Source organism: Chinchilla lanigera, unplaced genomic scaffold (assembly GCF_000276665.1).
Source record: "Chinchilla lanigera isolate Chin_1 unplaced genomic scaffold, ChiLan1.0 scaffold00019, whole genome shotgun sequence".
NCBI lineage: Eukaryota > Metazoa > Chordata > Mammalia > Rodentia > Chinchillidae > Chinchilla > Chinchilla lanigera.
The window spans coordinates 29027787-29047761 of record NW_004955420.1 but is presented as its reverse complement, the minus strand read 5'-3'; the positions used below and the strand labels follow the sequence as shown (position 1 = coordinate 29047761).

Sequence of the window (19975 nt, the reverse complement as noted above, 5' to 3'; positions counted from 1 at the left end):
TAGTTTTTCTGCTGCTATATCCTTTGGCCGAGGGTGACAGAATCAAGAACCTGTGTGACTTAGAAAATACTGTGTAATAATATAGCAAGACCCCACACCAGCCCCTGTGGTAGAAATAGCCCAGTCATCTGTCTCATGTCCTAAAGTAATTAACACCCTTGGTCAACACTGAGGGAGGATCTGACAGCTGTAAGGGGACCTTTGCGCAAGCCTATAGGGCTTCGTGGTAAAAAGTCATGCATGTATGGGAGCTGAATTCTGACCATTACATACCAGTGTTAATGACCTGCTTTTCTCACATTGTCTCGACACAGTGTGCATGGATCATTTGTTCCAGTTTCGTGTTTTTCACGTAACCTGTTTTTGAAGGTACGGAACAAAATTTTGTGACCTCTTAGTAATCTGTTAACCTGCTTACAGTCCTGCTCAGGTCTTCACTCTAGGAATCATGGGCTTAATTAAAGTGCAAGTGCATGACAGAATGAGAGGCGGCCAGCTGCTGCCTGCTGCTTGCTTTTACATGGCCAGTGAGCTAACAGTGGTTTTTACACTTTCAAATGGCTGGAAACACTTTTGTGATGTGTGACAGGTATATGAAATTTAATCTGTTTCCCTGAATGAAGTTCTCTTGGAATATAGCCACCCTCAGTATTGTGAAATCTATGTCTGCATCCATAGAGTGGCTGAGTTCTGCTTTTGTAACAGAAAGCTTATTGCCTGCAAAACCTAAAATATTTACCATCTGGAACTTTACAGAAAAAGTTTGCTGAGTCCTGTTCTAGATAATAACATGAAGTGTGATTGAAAAGTACGGTAGAAGACACATGGCCATTCATCACCCCAGAACCCTCCCCTTGCATTGAACACACCCCGTTGATCTTGTCACTTTTCTGAAGCAGCTCTGGAGTACTCTTTCAAGAATGTTGTACTGTGGCCACCTTGATACCTGAATTGATTCAGAGCATTTACGTTTCATAGTGGTCCCAACTTTGGGGAAGGGTGGAAGGCATGTGGTGCCAGACCTGGTGAGTAAAATAGGTTGAAGACACAGCATCTGTACTTAGGTGCCTTTTCCGTTGAGCTGCTCCCCAGATAGCAGGGTGAGAGTGCTCAGGGGAACATCCTGAGAGGGTTAGTGGCAGTGTGTCTTCAGTACATGTTTAAAGTATAAGCATTCGCTGTATGTTTTGATCAGACCTCGTACATTGCTGATAAATCCATTATGGGTCTGAAGACATTTAAGAAATGTCTTGGGTTATATGTAGTTACTGTTGGCTATTTTAAGCTTCTGCATGACGATTCATGTATGCTATCTACTTTCTGAACATTTTGTTTTTTTATTGGCGCATTCAGCCCATCAAATACTTAAGAACTCAATATGTACCACTCACTTTGGAAACAGGAACTAATAATACAGTCTCAGCCACACAGTTGCTTCTTTAGGTTTTTTTAAGCTTCAGTGTGCTGATTTCATAGGGCAGGGAAACGTGTGACAGGTAGAGAAGAGGGTGGTCCTTGGGATAACCGCAGTATACTAAGTCACTCTGAGGGCCCCTGAGTCTTTCCATTAATTCTTTCTCTAATCTCAGCGATATCTGGAAGCGTTCATGAAATTAAATTTTCTGTTTCTTTGGCATCCCTACTGTTACATAGATGGACACATGGGATAGAGTATGCAGTGATTGTTATCTTAGAAGTACTGGATTTTTTTTTTTTTTTTGGCATGGTCATTGTTGAAAGAATGTAAGAGTTTGTATTGCACAGGGTCGGTCCCTTTATGTAAAATTAGTAGCCCTCACATTTATCTGTAGCATTGACTTAGTTTTCTATAAAGTAGGGTAGGAAACATGATCAGATTGGAAAGACACATGAGGAAGCTACAGACAACACTGGATTTGAATTTTAATTGAGCAGTTTATTAATGCAGTATTTCAGTATTTGATTAATATGTAATAGGACTAAATGATACAGTTATCTTCTTGGGTAGATAGTATTCTCAGTAATATCTGTTTGGTTCTGTGAACATGCAAAGCATATGTGTTTGCATGCTTGATACATGTTGAACATTTTTCCTGCGTAGATCTTTTTCATTCTTCCGTCTATATAGCAGCCTGTCGTCCCTCTCAGCTGAACAGTGACCTAACCGGTCTCCCTGCATTGCTTTAGCTTACAGTCGTCTCTACCCCCCATTCACAGCTCTAGAGTGAACACTTTGGTGTGGGGACATGAACGTAGAGCCTTGTGCATGTGCAGCACACGCTGTACCACTGTGTTACACCCCACCCTATAGTGCAGTGGGCCCTAGGAAGTCCGTCACAGATCCTGTTCTTCAGGGGCTTCTCAGGATCCTTTGGGCTTTAGTGTACATCTTTATAGAGACCTGGTCCCCGCCTGCCTTTGTTCATGATTCCCTGACGTGTACTTGAACTGCTGGCCTTTGCTAAGCCTAGGCCTTGCTCTGCACTCATCCACCTGAGAGACTTGCTCAGGCCTCCTAGCTGAAGCAGCGTAGCACTCCTGCCCCGTGTTCTCTCTAGAGCAGTTCTCAGTGTCTTCAGTTGTCCTGTTTATGTGCCCTAACCTCCCAGCAGAGTGAAAGCCTTACGGATGTACGACGGTGACTCTTACCCTGTGTTACTGCAAAGCCAGTAACAAAATGTACTTTGTTCGGTGGGTGGGTGTGTATTTACTGAATAATTTATTCAGTCCCCCGTTGATGGGCACTTGGGTGAATTCTACCATTTCCTCAATAAAAACCTCACTGTAAAGACGGTACAGTGTAAGTCTAAATATCCTGCAGAATACATCTCTATTACAATGGACTCATTACGTTACAAGATACTTATCTTACATTTAGTGAATAGTACCTGCTTGCCCCGCAGAAAGTTTCCACCAGTTTAATAACCTCCTCCACCTCAGCGGTGACATTACCACTTTTCCCTCCTTGCTGGTCTGATATGCAAAAGGTAAATAGGCTTAAATATCTTTTGTATATATTGCTGCTCACTTTGTGTTTTGTTTGAAATGCTTTCTTCACCTTTCTCTGTAATACAGCTTTTAAATGTGGTTGTCCCATCTTTATGCACTGTGGAAGTATTGATCTGTGTCTCTTGATTACTGTGTAGTCTTCTCTCTCCCTCCTAGAAGTGCAGTACTTTCATTGCAGTACGTTAGTTACTTAGTGTCTGGTAGAATGGTCCTTTCTCACAAGCACTTCAGAACTTCGGTGTTTACTGCCCTCACCCTACCCCTCCAAATGCACTTGTGAATACTGTTCCCATCCTAAAGAAATGTGGCTAGGGTTTTGTTGGGAGTATGTTGGATTTATGAAACTGTATATTTAGTCAGAAACCAGACCCCTCTCCATTTATCCCTGCCTGTATCTTGTTTTATAAGTGTAGTTTTGCTGTGATTAAATTTTTCTAACTGTTCTATTTGTGTATAGACGAGTAGTTTTTAATACACAATTGCAGTGGCTTCTTTCACTAAAAATGTAAACTATGAATTGTTTTCTAGTCAGCCTTCTCAGACTGTAAGAACTCGCTTAAAATAGATGTAGAAATTTCTCCAAACTGTTCACTGGTGTCCCAAAGTTTAAAACCAGTTTGTGAACTTGAGATCCAGAATTTTCAGTTCCAAGCTGTAACAGAGACAGCTTTCCCCACGAAGCTGTGGACTTGATCCTTGGACTTGATCCTTCAGCGACTTAGTTGTTGGGACTGCTGCTGTCCAAGGGTAGGGAATAGTTCATCCTCACACTCGAGGCTTGAATTGGTAAAGTTCAGCTGCTTTGCCAAAAACGTGTGTAAAATACTGTTGTTCCCTTTTGATAGTACCATTTTGTTTTAAAAGATTAAAAATATAGAGGGTTTTTTTTTAATCTTGTTTGGACTATAGCTGAAATATAGTAATAATAGCTGTTTTCTTATTTTCATTGTTATTTTTGCTAAATTAAATACAGAGAATATTGTGATGCAAAAAAACCCCATGTACTTACCCTGTTTTAACATTTTGCAGTTAAGGCAGTTTTGTCCTATTTGTTTGTTGTTTTTTTTTTAAAAAAAAACTAACCAAACCACTGAGGAGTTGGAGGCTGGCTTGCTGCCTTTCCCTACACCTCACTGTGCAGTGTAGCCTTGTACTGCATAAACCAAAGAAAGCATTATTTTGTTTGGTATAAATCTTAGTAATTACAAAAAGTATGTGTAGATGAAGCCTGTTCGTATTCAGCACATGCTTTGAGATTGCTTTGGTGCTAAATACCAAGTGCTTTTGGTTGCCTATACTAACAAGCAGCTGCAGGCTGGAGAATGTCTGCTTATTATAATAATGGAGATGAAGTGGAAGAGTGTTTTAGACCCCTGTAAGACTAGTACTATTTTAGGATTGTGTCATTGACCAAAGATTGTGAAGTTACAGATTGGTGAGATACAAAGATATTACCATAATGCAGTAGTAGTGAATGATATTCTAAGATGTCCAGTCCAGTTGGCCTAATATACTAGTATAATGGGCCTCTTATGTACATTGTATACAGGTACACCATAGAAATCATAAATCATCAAAAATCTCTCAAGCTAGCCAGCTGTGTGCACCACAAAAAAATAAATCTAAGCAGACTACCAGAAGTTAGTATTTTGTGTCTTTGTCTTTCTCTTCTATTCTAAAGGGAATTAATGTGGTTTCTATTGAACTTTTGTTTTTATTCTCCCTAATCTTTATGGTGGTAGTAATTTAAAATCTTTCTCTTCACTCTATTCCTACTTTTAACATTTTGTCTGTTCCCATGGAGTCAGTTTTTCCCTTTGTGTGGAAGGTTTTCCTGATGAGGTGGTGAGTCCTGCTTCTGGGCCTTTAGTGATTGGCAGGGTGTTGGAGGCTCTGGGTGGAAGGAGATGAGGAGCCGTGTCCTTTGGGGCATCAGTCTACTCTAGTTCTCTCTGGACAGGCTCTTCTGAATGCCATTCAGATTTTATCTGTATTTAGATCTTTGTGCAGAACAGTGCAGGAGCGAGTCCGTCCTTGCCTGTGTAGATCCCTGGTTTTTACTACTCTTTAACATTGATAAGCCTCAGGGTTGCAAGGACAAGTTTTAAGTGTTGTGAAATTCCCAACATACAAGTGGATATTGTAAATTTGAAGTGTGAACTTTTTTTCTGAAAAATCATTATAAACTATGTCCAGGTTACTAGCTCAGCCCTCAGATTTTTACCCAGCAACATGGCTAAGATATTTTGGCTTTGCATCAACAAGGACGTATTACTGTGTTCTTTTCTTGAAGCCAGGCCAGTAGACAAGGCTGCTGGTTGGTATCTTTGCCTCTGGCATTGCTGAAAGGAGGAGCTCAGTGTAGAACACACTTTAGTCTGTTTTTCCCAGAACGCACTGGGCAAGCCCACTTTGCAGTCCATTGCGAGAGGTTGGGAGAGCCGGTAAACAGCCTCACCCTGGCTTGGAGCAAAGGGTCTGTGGCCAAGAGAGGCACCCTAGGGGACATGGTGCTGTGCATCCAGCATCTTCTGGTGTGGAGACTGCACACCCACTGGTGTTCCCTGAACATGAGAGTTCGGTGCCCTGCAGGTCCTGCTGCGGGGAGAGCATGGCACACATCAGATTCCTCAGGGCAGGAGTCACCTCTGCTAGTGTTGCCTATGACGCATTTTTGCCTTACACACAAACTGTCCCTTGTTTCCACAGTGGCCCTTGAAACAGTGATCCTCAACTCAATCAGCTTTTAAGTAGCCACAGGTTTTTGTGACTACAAAACCAGTATTAGAAGAGTGATTTTAGTGTGCTTCCTTTACATGGAGAAAATAGGATGGACATTAGCATGTAGTATCGAACTTCATGAAACATTTAATTAGAAAACTAACTTAACCTGCTGGGTGTCTCCATACCCCTAAAATGTTAATTTGTAGCATGAGATGAGCTTGTGGGCTCAGACTTTATAATGAAATATTTAGAGGCCAGGGCCCCTTAAACTGTTCTCTGCAGATAGTTCCTGTGTGATTCACTTTTTCCTGCACATTGCATAATGAAGCCAAAACATAAAAATAATTCGCATACTAAAATTTTTTATAAAGGAAATGTTCGAAGTTTTTACAGTGATCATAGTAGCATCTCAGTTGGTGAGGTGTACGTATTATTTATATTGCTATGGACATAAACTTAGAAAGATTTCACTAATAGAAGTGCTTTGATTAGTGTTAGAAACTTGCATTTGAAAAGTAATTTTAGGTCTCAGTAAAAACTCTTAAAAATTGCTGTTCTGATTCAGTCACCAAATCTGTTTTTTGAAATTATTTTGGATAGCACTACATTATATCCGAAAAGAAAACAATTGGCTGGCTTAATGAAAATGTGTTTTTAAAAACCCACAGCACTTATACTGTTCAGAAGGAATTTATGAATTTTTCAGTGAGAGATTGGAGAAAGAGAGAACTTTAGAATTCACAGAGCAGTTGATTTTTAATCATTTTGCACTCCCTGGATTTTATTATTGAGCTTTTATGCTTTGTCATAGCATTATGAGGGTCTGTAATTCCTATCTCTTCCTACTGAGAAGCGGTACCTACGAAGGATGAACTCCCAGAGGCTCAGCAGTAATGGGGCTGAGGTCGGGATGTCTGGAGACAGATTCTCTCCCTGTGTCATGCGGTAAAAGATGGGTACTTTGTGGGTGCAGTCCATGACGTTTGGCAGGCACCCTGGTGACTTAGGAATCTCAGTCCAATAAAGCTTGAATCCCAGTGACTTTGAATTGACTTCTTCCAGGGTATCTGAAGTGAGGTGCAGCGGCTTTGCAAGGCCCGCGAGGACAATGGCTACTCAAGGTGCGTGCCCTCCAGCTTCAGTCACTGATGGGGCTCTGCTTCCTTGCCATTACCCCGGCTGGCCCAGACCCCTGCTTTCCTCCTCCCTGCTTGCTTGTCACGCTGTCTTTTGCTCCATTTTCCGCTCACTTCTCCTCGTGGCTTGGTGAAATAGCAAACAAGCCACCAGCAGGAGTCTAGTGCGGATGACCGGCCTGGAGCCCGGCCACGTGCCCACCTCGGCTGCTGAGTGAGTAACGCTAGGAGCCTGGAGCTCAGAGCCATCGCTTAGCGGCCTCCTGCCACTCTGCTTTTCCTGGCTGCCTTTTAGATTTGACTCTTCCTAAAAGTATTCATTGGTCAGACCACTGATTTAATTATTTTATCTAAGGTAGCAATTTCAGTGTCCTAACAGGAATACGGTTTCACTCTGCAGCTGACCTGATGGAGCTGGACATGGCCATGGAGCCGGACAGAAAGGCCGCTGTCAGTCACTGGCAACAGCAGTCATACCTGGATTCTGGAATCCACTCTGGGGCCACCACCACCGCACCTTCTCTGAGCGGCAAAGGCAACCCCGAGGAGGAGGACGTGGACACCTCCCAGGTCCTGTACGAGTGGGAGCAGGGATTCTCGCAGTCCTTCACTCAGGAGCAAGTCGCTGGTAAAGTATCTGTGCTGCAGCGAGACGTGTGTGACGAGGGTGTGGGGAGGAAGGGGGTGATTGCAGTGCCAGCATCGTTGGCATAGAGTCACCCAGGCTGGGCCTGCCTGTGGGCGCTGAGTGCGGACTTGGCTTCGCAGACATTGACGGGCAGTACGCGATGACACGTGCACAGCGAGTGCGGGCAGCCATGTTCCCCGAGACGCTGGACGAGGGCATGCAGATCCCGTCCACGCAGTTCGACGCCGCGCACCCCACCAACGTGCAGCGTCTGGCCGAGCCCTCCCAGATGCTAAAGCACGCGGTTGTGAACCTGATCAACTACCAGGACGATGCGGAACTCGCTACGCGTGCCATCCCCGAGCTCACAAAGCTGCTCAACGATGAGGACCAGGTCAGCGGGGGCAGGCCCCTTCAAAAGGCCCCTTCAGCACTGAAGCACATCTGAAAGGGCTGGGGTCACGATGCCCCCCCAAGAGCACGCCTGGAACTACTGACGTCTCTCATTCCTGTGTCATAGGTGGTGGTCAATAAGGCTGCGGTGATGGTCCACCAGCTTTCCAAGAAAGAGGCCTCCAGACACGCCATCATGCGCTCTCCTCAAATGGTGTCTGCTATCGTCCGCACCATGCAGAACACGAATGACGTGGAGACGGCGCGCTGCACTGCCGGGACCCTGCACAACCTTTCCCACCACCGCGAGGGCTTGCTGGCCATCTTCAAGTCCGGCGGCATTCCTGCACTCGTGAAAATGCTGGGGTGAGAAAACCGGTGGGGCACAGACAGCTTGGAAGCGAAGAGTCAGTCAGATGTTCTCATGAGGCTTTTCTCTCCTCCTCAGTTCACCAGTGGATTCAGTGTTGTTCTACGCCATTACAACTCTTCATAACCTTTTGTTACATCAAGAAGGAGCTAAAATGGCAGTGCGTTTAGCTGGCGGCCTTCAGAAAATGGTGGCATTGCTCAACAAAACAAATGTTAAATTCTTGGCTATTACAACAGACTGCCTTCAGATTTTAGCTTATGGCAATCAAGAAAGCAAGGTAAAAAAATGGTTTATGTGGTTTTCATGGCACACCTGAGATCCCCATGTCCTGTCGTAACCTGGAATCTCGCTGATTCCAGTGCACCTAGAAGAGCGAGGTGTCGTACCGTCTCCATGCACTTGGGGGTGTGTGTGCATGCGCGTGCCAGAAGCACCGCTGAGCACTCGGGTGAGGCTCGTTAGCCTGTGTAGTGGGGAGGTGACAGTGTGGCCCCTTCAAAAGGCCCCTGGGCTGGGGAGCACCACGGGGAGCTTTTGGAATTGAAAACAGAGTAGAAAAAGCAGTTTGCCACTGGTGAGGCAGAGCAGGTGGCACAGCCTTCATGGCGTGCATCTCCAGCAGAGGCATGACGTGGTGAGCTTCTCTCCTAGAGGGCGGGTGGGAGCAAGGGCTGCGTGAGGTGTAGAGGGACAGAGAAGACGGGCATGAGGTCCACACTGCATCTCTGTACAGTAGCTCGGATCAGGGAAATCAGAATCGGGATCAGGAATTCCAGGTTAAAGTGTTCCGCGAAGCAGCTGTGGTACAGCTTGTGTACCATCTTCACCTGGCCGTGGTCGGCGTGGGCAGAAGAAAGTTGGGCCAGAGTTGCTCTTTTGGGAGTGCAGACCAGGGCACAGTGCAGTCCAGTGGCCGGCTGGCCAAGGTTCTCGTGTAATAGAAGTACTGATTGGGCTTTTTCTTGGGCACTGGCTCCAGGTCCATGACTAACAGTGCATGCCCCTCTCCTCAGCTGATCATTCTGGCCAGCGGTGGACCCCAGGCTTTAGTGAACATAATGAGGACCTATACCTATGAGAAACTACTGTGGACCACGAGCAGGGTGCTGAAGGTGCTGTCCGTCTGCTCCAGTAACAAGCCGGCCATCGTGGAAGCTGGTGAGTGTGCAGTGTAGCGGGTTGCGTGGCCGCATCTGTGGTGGTAGTAGGAGAAGATGATGGCTTCGCCTGGCCAGTCCAGTTCCCAGCCAGAGCACATTCAAGGGCTCGGTGTTGCCACCAGGATGGTGCCGTTGAGGGATCGTTCAAGCACCCTGTACCCATCAGAGGTCACACCAAGGTGTTACGGTTGATACATCGTGTCAGCTTGAGTCTAGGAGTTTTAACTGAGTGACTCAGCAGTTTTGCATCTTGGGGTGAAAAGAACACACCCTTACAGCTCTGTGATGTTGTTCATTGTGTCAGTCTGAGAAGTTTCGAAGGTGTGACTCTGTGACTCGGCAGGGAGCCAGGGTCCTTAGTTTGTATTCATCCTGAGCCTGTGCAAGAGGGGGGCACGGAGATGGTGTGGGCGTGGGGTGGGCGAAGAGCCAGTACATAATACATGTGCTTTTTGCCAGCAAACCTGGGAATATACAGGGCAGATTATGACAGATTTTAATAAAGTACAGTTTGTGTGGTAAAGTGATTTTCTTATTTGTAAGACATTCATGAGGATTGTCTGACATTGGTGTTCTGATTCTCAGTAGATGGTCTAATACAGAAAAGGGTTTTTTCTTTTTCCTTTATTTCTCGCTGTCATTTTAGTGAGGCAGCTTGTGCGTGGTCGCTGCTGTTGTGCACGTGTTGACACTGGTGCTTCCTGCCACGTGGCGGCCTTGCTCTTTTCAGTAACCCGCCTGGTAGCATCTGCCTGGACTCCGAAGCTGCAGAGGGCAGTGCTGGAGCGCGGAGTGGATGGTGCACCTCTTTCCCATCTGTTGGGGCGTTAATTTGAGAGTTTATGGGACGGAGGGGAGGTCAGCTGACCCAGCTGCTGACTGTGGGACATAGTTTGGGGTAGTCTAGCGTGACTAGGTTTGTACAGAACAGGAGGATGTGAGTTTAGGCAACTATTCCAGAAATATCTGTGGTGTGTGTTTAAAGTATAGATTACTCATGCAGTTGGAATCTCCAGAGTGTGTGATTTTTTTTTTTTTTTTTAAGACAATTTCAAATGGCAAGGTAGATAGCTGGAAATATATGAGATTGGAATCCTAGGGGTCTTAATTTGAAGATGTCCCCAGGTTACTTTGATGTTGGTTTGTTTATTCTGAAAATACGCACGCCTTCTTACAGTGTGGGACCACAGATGTAGGGGAACTGGGTTCCTCACAGTCACACGAGAGAATTTGGTGAGAGGCTCAGCCGGCTGCTGAGTGATGGTGTAGCATCAGGACAGAGCTCGGAGGACCAGACCTCCGAGGTGTTCCACCTGCGAGGAACAAAAGCTTGGTTTTGGAAACACATTGCAAATGACAAGTGCTTGAAGCTTCTGAAAGACTCACAGCACAGTGTAGCAGGAGAAAGAAGGCTGGCGCCCAGCCCACACCGGAGCGGACCTGCCAGGCGGGACTCGGTGCGGGGATGCGGGGTGGCTCTCCCTGGCTCGTGGGGGTACAGTGAGGGTGGGTGGAGGGGCCGGAGTTGGTTGCGCAGGGCCTGGGCCCGCGGCCTGCTGTAGTGGAGTGGCTGTGTGGGTGACATCTCTGGGTGTTCTGAAGAGCGCCAGCCCCTGTCGTCGTCGTCACCTTAGGAAGCTGGGCAAGCAGTCGTTGGGCGCATGCAGACCCCGGGGAGCCGCAGGGTCACGGCGAGGAAGGTGCAGAGGTGGTGGTGCTCCTGTGGGGGAGGCCGGGCCTGCCAGCATGTGGTGGGGCTTGAGTTTATTAATTTCAAGCTCGTGTGCCATCTGGCTCTTCCAACATCCTGGTACATCCTCCAGCTCGGGACTGGGTCTGTTTCTAAGTACTTGGAGATGATGGAGTCAAATAAAAAGAGCCCAGAAATGGGAACTGCGCCCTGCAGGGGTGAGCAGGGACAAGGAGGACTGCTCCGTGTGGGAGAGAAGAGCAGTGGCTGTTAGGGGTTGGCACCAGCGAGGTGGCCTGGAAGGAGACTCAGCATCACAGAGGGAGTGGAGCCGGGCCCTGAAGCAGGAGGAGGTGGCCCTGGACACGCAGGGCTGCACTTTTTCTGGCGAGGAGGAACTCAGGGTCCACTCTTGGCCTTGGCCTCACGTAGCTCTTGGTTGTGTAGGTGGGATGCAGGCGTTAGGACTCCACCTGACAGACCCGAGCCAGCGTCTTGTCCAGAACTGTCTTTGGACACTGAGGAATCTCTCCGATGCTGCAACCAAGCAGGTAGAGCAGGAGGAGACAGGGCCTGGGCCATGAGGTGCGGATGAGCTCGGCCTAGCGCCTGCCCCTTTCTCTACAGGAAGGCATGGAAGGTCTTCTGGGAACTCTTGTCCAGCTGCTGGGCTCCGATGACATCAATGTGGTCACCTGTGCCGCTGGAATCCTGTCTAACCTCACTTGCAATAACTATAAGAACAAGATGATGGTGTGCCAGGTGGGCGGGATAGAGGCTCTGGTGCGTACCGTCCTGCGTGCTGGGGACAGGGAGGACATCACCGAACCGGCCATCTGTGCTCTGCGCCATCTAACCAGCCGACACCAGGAAGCAGAGATGGCCCAGAATGCTGTTCGCCTTCACTACGGCCTCCCGGTGGTGGTGAAACTCCTGCACCCACCATCCCATTGGCCGCTGATAAAGGTGAGTCGTCGGGAACCGAAAACGGACCACCTTCCATGCTGTGGGGCCGTCTCGGGTGTGGGGCTGGTAGTGTGGGATCCCAGGGAACTTGTCGGTGCACGTATGGAGATATGGGCTAAGAAAATGATGGTGCTGTCTGCCAATTCTCCCCTCTCGTCTTCAGGCTACAGTTGGACTGATTCGCAATCTCGCCCTCTGTCCAGCAAACCACGCGCCTTTGCGAGAGCAGGGTGCTATTCCACGCCTGGTCCAGCTGCTTGTGCGTGCACATCAGGACACCCAGCGCCGCACATCCATGGGTGGGACGCAGCAGCAGTTCGTGGTAGGTGGACCTGAGGTGACGCTGGCAGTCCTCGAGGAAGGCCTGAGTCCAGTGGTGCTGGCCTGCCTCCTCTCGACCCGACTGCAGGGTTGCCAGTTGTCCTGCACTGGGCCTTGTTTGCACTGTTCACTGTACTTGGCTTCCGGCCCGTCTTGGGAGTGTGGCTCCATAAATCCCAGGCGGTGCTTTTTCCTCACAAAGCTTTTTTGAGAAGAAAGGAGCTTTTGTAGTCTCATAAAAACAAGCTCTTTAGAAAAGCCATTAAAAGTAGCAAAATTACAACTTCTTAAACTCAAATCCAAAAACAGAAAACAAAGGGTACTTAATGTTTTGCGAAAGTCACGTCCCTCTCCTGTGCAGTCAGTGGAACAGTCTTGGCTGTGGTGAGCAGCAGCTGTCTTCTGTCAGCCGAGTAGAATTTCAGCAGTAAGAGAAGCAAAGGTCCTGCTGGGTAACACTTGATGGACCAGGATGGGGACTTCTGACAGCAGATCAGGAAGAACTGACTCGTCCCCACCCTCTGCTGCCCGCCTGCTCCCCGTCTGCATGCACACACTCCTCAGCCAGAGGGGCAGGCCCTTGTCTGGAGAAGGCCCTCCTCGGGAGCCGAGCTGTGGGAGCTGTATCGTGTTCCCGGGAGTCTTGGGGGCTGTTCCTGGGATCCCCCAGACACCAGAGCCTTAGCTTTGTGGCCAGATATTTCCTGTAGCCTGGCCATCTCTGAGTTACTTACAGTGTATGTGTTCTCTGCCCACGCTGGGAGCCGTCGGAATCCTGAGCCAGGCTCAGACAGACTGCAGGGTGGGGCAGGCTGCGTGGGCAGGGCCTTGGCGCAGGCGGTGCGCATGTGCTGTGCTCACCCCATTCTTCTGTAGGAGGGCGTCCGCATGGAAGAGATAGTCGAAGGTTGTACTGGAGCCCTGCACATCCTCGCGCGGGACGTCCACAACCGAATTGTCATCCGAGGACTCAATACCATTCCATTGTTCGTGCAGGTGTGTTGGGTTTGAGTGGAGTTTTCTGGAGTTGACATGTCCCTAAGGCTTCAGGAAATCCAAAGCCACAACAGAGGTAGTCATACTTGATTGCATGAAAGTGCGCCTCATTTTCTTGGTCAGGAGAATCACTGGGACTAGAGAGAGCCTCAAGAAGAGTGGGTAGAGCACAGGCCTCGAGCCAGCTCTTGACTTTGCAAGTCTTGGATTAAAACGTTGGCCTCTAAAGACAGTGCTCCTGGCTGCAGGTGTTGCAGGGCACCGCCCGTGGGATGTGTGGAGAGGCCATGATGCGGCCGCAGTGCCGCCTGCACCCCATGCCGGGCAGTCGGCCGTGCTTCATGAGGTTTTGCTTCTGTTGTTCCTCCCCAGCTGCTTTATTCTCCCATCGAGAACATCCAAAGAGTAGCTGCAGGGGTCCTCTGTGAGCTCGCTCAGGACAAGGAGGCTGCAGAGGCCATTGAGGCGGAAGGGGCCACCGCGCCCTTGACGGAGCTGCTGCACTCGCGGAATGAGGGCGTGGGTGAGTGGGGCGCGGCCGGGGCGCGGGCACGTGACGGGCACAGCCAGCCCACGATGCTCACAGCCTCCCTCCCTGGCAGCCACGTATGCAGCGGCCGTGCTCTTCCGAATGTCTGAGGACAAGCCGCAGGACTATAAGAAGCGGCTCTCCGTGGAGCTGACCAGCTCCCTCTTCAGGACGGAGCCCATGGCTTGGAACGAGGTAGGTGGCCAGTGAGCCTTGGCCTGACAGTGGGGAGCCGAGCTACAGCCCTAAGAGCCCATCAGGATGAGCTCAGCGGGCCCTTGGGGCACAGGAAGCTGGGCGAAGGGGTGGACAGGGAGCGCTGTCTGTAAGCGGCAAGTTGCTACTTTGCTTTAAAACATATGCAACACTTTCCATGTGTTTTTAGTGGGTTACAGTTCGGGTTTCAGGGTTTGTCCTTAGCACAGGTATGTGTTGACGCGTTGTTTCCAGTAAGTGGGGTAGCCAGCGCCTTCGAGTTTCCCTTATCTGACGGCTCGGTCACATGGTCGTGGTGCGGGTTGGACAAGCGGGACAGTGGCAAGCTCGTGTTGCTGGCAGGGAGAATGTGCCGGCTGGGGTTTAGCAGCCTCTGAGGAATTTGTCCCGGCCTGCGCCTCCCCGCGCCTGTGCTCACGGCCGTCTCGGTGTCTGAGGCTCGGTGCGCCTGCGCCTCCTGCGCGCAGTCTGCCTCTGCCTCTGCCTCTGCCCGGCGCTGCTGGCTCCCTCCTGTCCTGAGTGTGAGTGCAGTGCTGGCGCAGAGCAGGTACTGAGCCTGTCTGTGTTGAGGGTAACTTAGTAACTGTTTTTAGTACTATGTGCAAAGAAAACGTGTCATCTTGAAAGGGTGATGTTTGAAGGCCTAAAATAAGTGTTTCTGTCATCTTGGAGTTTTCAGTCCCTTCTGCACCCTTCAACTGAGAAGGCTCATTGTGCCTGTTCTTCCTGCCTTGTACCTGTCTCCCCAGACTGCTGACCTCGGACTTGACATCGGTGCCCAGGGAGAACCCCTTGGATATCGCCAGGATGGTATGTTCTCCCGTTTCCCGACGGAGCCCTGGGAGGCTTGGCTTCTAAAGCCTTATCAGCTCCTGAAGCGGAGCTGGTGCTCGTCTGGGAAAATAGTGTTGGCAGGAAAGCAGAGGCGGTTCTGTAATTCCAGAGTCAGCAGCATGTCCTTAGCGCAGGGAGTGCCCAGCCATCTGAGCGGCGGCAGTCACACCAAGCACTCCCCTCGTGCCTGGCTTCTTGCTCTCCCTTTGGTCATAGAGCCCACAGCGTCTGTCCACACCCTACCACGGGGGTGTGTGTGGGAAGTTCCTGGCTCTGAGCTCGGCACAAGCTGCTCCTCACCTGGCTGTGATACTGGGGTTTCCTGAAAAGCAGAGCCAGGTCTGGGCAGTGAAGGTGAAGGACTGGGATGGCTCCCGAGGCACACAGGCCTCTTGCCTGACTGCAGGGTCCACCCTGAGAACACTGCTGTGAAAGTCCCATGGAGACGCTGTCCGGCACCCGCAGTGCTTGCTGGCCTGGGCTTGTAGCTGCCAGATGTCCTTGGGCCTGTCTGCGCCCCATCCTCCCTGACTTCCAGAGCCCGGGGTTGGTTACAGTATCCCACTGCCACGTCCTTCCTGTGCCCCCATGTGTGAGCAGACAGCAGGGCCGAGACCTCCAGGGCAGGCACTGTCTGTGCAGGCTCTGGGTGGCCTGATGCTGAGTCACTGCGTGGCTGGGGCAGGCCGGAAGCGGAAAGGCGCTAGAGGCAGAGCTTCCTGCCTGTGGGTGCCCCGGCCTCCACGCTGACCTGTGTGTGTGTGTGTCTGTCTCTCCCGTGCTGGCCCAATCTACCCTCCACCTTCCCAGACCCCAGCTACCGCTCTTTCCATTCCGGCGGCTACGGCCAGGATGCCTTGGGCATGGACCCCATGATGGAGCATGAGATGGGCGGCCACCACCCTGGTGCTGACTACCCCGTGGACGGGCTGCCGGACCTGGGGCATGCCCAGGACCTCATGGACGGGCTGCCGCCAGGTGACAGCAATCAGCTGGCCTGGTTCGATACTGACCTGTAACCCGCCTTTAGGTAAGAAGTTTAAAAAGCCAGTTGGGTAAAAACTTCTACTCTGCCTACAGAACTTGAGCGTGACTTGGTTGTAGGGTGGGAGTGGCTTGGGCCTATCTGTAAATCTGCTACAAAAACAGATCTCTACTTTGAAAGGAGATGTCTTGGGACATTCGAATGTTCTTGGATTTCTGGTTGTTCTGTGATCATGTGTTTGGAAGTTGTTAACTTTAATGTTTTTATGCCACAGCTTTGCAGCTTATACTCCAATGAGTCCATGTGCTGTTTAACGTTAATAGCAGCCTTTCTCTGTGCAGCTGTGCTGTCTGAACTCGGTTGTGACTGGCCTGTAGCGTTGCGGAGGGCTCGAGGGTGGGCTGGTATCTCAGAAAGTGCCTGACACTAACCGCGCGGAGTTTCCCATGGGAACACTTGAAGTAAACTTTGTTCTGGTCCTTTTCGGTCGAGCAGTAACAATACAAATGGATTTGGGGAGTGACTCGAGAAGTGAAGAGTGCACGAGAGTGGATCAAGGATGGAATTTCTCAAACCCTAGCCTTGCTTGTTAAAGAGTTTTTTTAAAAAAATATCTGTAATGGTACTGACTTTGCTTGCTTTGAAGTAGCTCTTTAATTTCTTTTTTTTTTTTTTTTTTTGCAGTAACTGTTAGTTTTTTAAGTCTTGTAGTGTTATGTTATAGTGAATACTGCTGCAGCAATTTCTAATTTTTAAGAATTGAGTAATGGTGTAGAACACTAATTCATAATCACTCTAATTGTAATCTGAAAAAAGTGTAACATTGTGTAGCCTTTTTGTATAAAATAGACAAATAGAAATGGTCCAAATAGTTTCCTTTTTAATATGCTTAAAATAAGCAGGTGGATCTATTTCATGTTTTTGATCAAAAACTTTATTTGGGATATGTATGGGTAGGGTAAATCAGTAAGAGGTGTTATTTGGAACCTTGTTTTGGACAGTTTACCAGTTGCCTTTTATCCCAAAGTTGTTGTAACCTGCTGTGATACGACGCTTAAGAGAAACTACGGTTATAAAAATGGTTCAGAATTAAACTTTTAATTCATTCGCCAGTGTCACCTTTTCTTCCTTGTCCTTTGTGTGGCGCGCCCAGGTCCTGGGGAGATCACACAGCAGGACTGTCCCGTGGTGGCAAGCGAGGGGGCTCCTCATGGCCCAGGTTGCACTGGACCCAGAGCACAGGGCGGGGCCTGGTGAGGAGGAGACCCTGCCCGTGCTGGCTCTGCCTGGCGCCCTGCATCTGGGTGGGAAGCTGTTCCTCCAGAGCTGTGCCAACTCCACCCGGCAGGGTGGCCGCTTCTCTGAGGCTGTGGGGACCGTGGCTCCTGCCATCCTGGTGGTGGGTCTGGCCCTGCCTCGGTCTGGGCAGCCTGTTCAGACTCGCACCTTGCGCTTCACAGCGTGCCTCATGGACCAGTTTCTGATCTAGACCGAGACCTCCACAAGCACACACCCGAATTAGCATCTGGGGCCCTCACAGACAGCTGCCGTACCCGCGCTGACCGGGTTAGAGAGCCGAGTCGTGGGACGGAGGCAGCAGAGACAGGGACACTGCTGGGCACAGGGACAGGCATGTGGACAGCGGGAGCAGGCCAGGGCTGCTGCTCACGTGGAGAGGTGGCTGGTGCTGGAAGGAAGTGGACCAGGGGCCTTCGAGGTCGAGCTGTCGAACTCCAGGTGACCATCTGAATAGAACAAGCTGGGACAGAACATCCACGGCCCAGGCTCTGGCGCCGAGGGCAGGGTGACAGCCCCACAGATGCTGCAGGCTGGGCCACTGTGCGAAAGGGCCTCCTGCGATGCGTGGGACGGTGGCCTCGCTGACCAAAGGGACACGGTCTCCGGAAGTGGGATGCAGGCCTTGCACAGCTGCAGGCGGCATTGCGTGCTTGGCTGGGGAGCAGACGTCTGGCCGAGGACGTGAGGGACGGGGGAGAAGGGCGTGGTGTTGGGAGGGCTGCCCAGCCCCAGCTGCCCTACGCAGACTGATTAGGGAACGGCCTGGCACTGCCCACTGTTGGGCAGAGGTAAGAGTGTCCTGCTTGGCAGGAGTCTGGTTAGCGGAGTCCCGCCAGGCACTGTTCCGTTCTGGTGACTTGAGAAGTGGGTCAGACACGCTGGGCGCACTCTGCTGGGCGTCCGGTGGCTCCGACAGCCGCTCCGGGTGCGACCCCTACTCACCTGGCGCGGGGTCGCCACCCATGCGCAGTTAGGACGGGTGGCCTCGGCCCAGGACGCCTGACCAGTGCTGAGAGCTCCACAGAGGATGTCCTGGTCAGGGAGAGGGAGGCGGCACCTAGCCCCAGCCGGAGTGAAATCACATGGGAAGGCCTGCCTCCCAGTGACGCCGAGCTCCGCACCTGCACCTGCACCTGCACCTGCACCTCCCTCGGAGCCCCCAGGTCTCTCGGTCCATGGTCAGGAGAAACCCCATTCCCCACCTCACTCAACAGGCACATGAGTCGCAGCCATGGCAAGGCCCGCTGGTGACTGCAAGTGTGGACCAGCGGACCCCCCCACACCCTGATGGTGCCTGGGGCCCCTGATGGCTGGCTCAGAAGCCGGTGATCTCCATGTGGCTACCCACAGCCCGGCCCAGGCCTCTACCCGTGGCTTCAGTGACGCCGTCCGACACCCCTGGAGACTTGGACACACGTGCCCCTGGGTGCCTGTCCCGGGCCTGCTGGCACCAGAACCTGGAATGCTCTGAGGACAGGGATGGGGCCCGGCCAGCCGCTCCTGCTCAGCCCAGAGCCCAGCCTAGACCTTCCTAGGAGTCTCGGCCAGGCACAGGCACCGCCCTGCAGGAGCTCCATGGCAGAGTGGTGCTGGGACAGTTAGGGGCTGAGGCCACGCAGCTGGCGGTAAGGAGGGGGCCTTACTGCACGAGCTGACCCTGAACCGGGGACAAGTCCCCAGAACCGAGGATACGGACAGGGACACCCTGGGAACAGAGACCTGCTCCCTGGGCCATGTGGGCACTTGGCCTGAGCCTGACACCCTCAAGGCAGCAGGTCAGAGGTCAGGACGCCACCCCATCTGCTCCGCCTGGCAGGGCCTCGTGGGCAGTGCCCTGGCTCCTAGTGCTGGCCATGGGGGCGGGTGGCAGGCCCAGGTGGGGACTGCACAGCCAAATGCTGAACAGCACAGCACCGGGGCATCATGGCCAAGCGGGCGGCAGGGACAGCTCCCTAGGCACAAGGAGGTCCTCTGCCCACACAGCTGCCGTCTGCCAGTGTGAGGGAGCCAGGACAGGGTGACAGCCTTGGTCCCCGAGTCCTTGCATGAGGAGGGGGAGGTGTGGGTATCGGCAGTTGTCCCACCCAGCCAGGCAGACCCCGAGAAGCCAGTGTCCTGTGCTCCCCAGCAGCCTCCAGCTGGGCAGCACCTCACTGTGCCCTGGGACTGCAAGAGCCTGTCCGAGACAGGAAAAGGCCAGGGTGGTGAAGCAGGCTCCCCGAGGGCAGCAGCCCCGTGTCGTGTCCTGCTCCTCCCCGGCCCGGCAGCCCACACGGCCTAGCTGCAGAGAGGAAAGCTACTTCAAGTGTGACTGACACACCTGGCCTTCCTAGCAGGGCCCCAGGGACGGAGGAGCCCTGGTGCCGGTCCCCGGGCCGAGTGAGAGTGAAAAGCACCGTCTGTGCCTTGTGGCTTTATTAGGTCCAGTCAGGCTGCGGGGGTGGTGGCAGAGGTGGTGAGGCTGCCACGCAGCCGAGCGTAGGGTGCAGCTGAGCTCCCTAAGTGCCTTCCTGCCGAACTTCCAGGGCATGGAGGATGTCCCGGGCCAGGGAAGCCACCAGTCTGTTGTCAGGTGAGCTGCGGGAGAGACCAGGGACCACTTAGTGACCTGCTCCACACGGAGCTGCCTGGCCCGGGGCCGGGAGGCGAGGGCTGACCAACAGCCTGCGCTCCGGTGGCCAGCGGCATCCCTGACCCCAGAGTGTGCCGGGCCTGCAGGGGCTGCCCGGAGCAGCAC

General features: G+C 51.6%; 2 protein-coding genes across 2 annotated transcripts in view; one reads left to right on the top strand and one right to left on the bottom strand.

Moving 5' to 3' along the window:
- Positions 1 to 314: 314 nt before the first annotated feature.
- On the top strand, positions 315 to 17046 carry Ctnnb1 (catenin (cadherin-associated protein), beta 1, 88kDa; the record flags this gene model as incomplete). The annotated part of the gene is given in 15 exon segments (XM_005383567.2): positions 315 to 369; positions 6775 to 6833; positions 7249 to 7476; positions 7617 to 7870; positions 7997 to 8235; positions 8318 to 8519; positions 9256 to 9400; positions 11540 to 11643; positions 11720 to 12058; positions 12222 to 12380; positions 13256 to 13375; positions 13748 to 13898; positions 13978 to 14099; positions 14870 to 14930; positions 15765 to 17046. Coding segments are annotated over 14 exon segments (2346 nt in total). The 3' UTR covers positions 15974 to 17046.
- Positions 16601 to 19975, bottom strand: part of Ulk4 (unc-51 like kinase 4) — a 398151-nt gene continuing 394776 nt past the window's right edge. Inside the window, exon 38 of the mRNA XM_005383568.2 lies at positions 16601 to 19815. Coding sequence (XP_005383625.1) covers positions 19737 to 19815 — 79 coding nt within the window. The 3' untranslated portion in view covers positions 16601 to 19736. The remainder of the gene's footprint in view (positions 19816 to 19975) is intronic.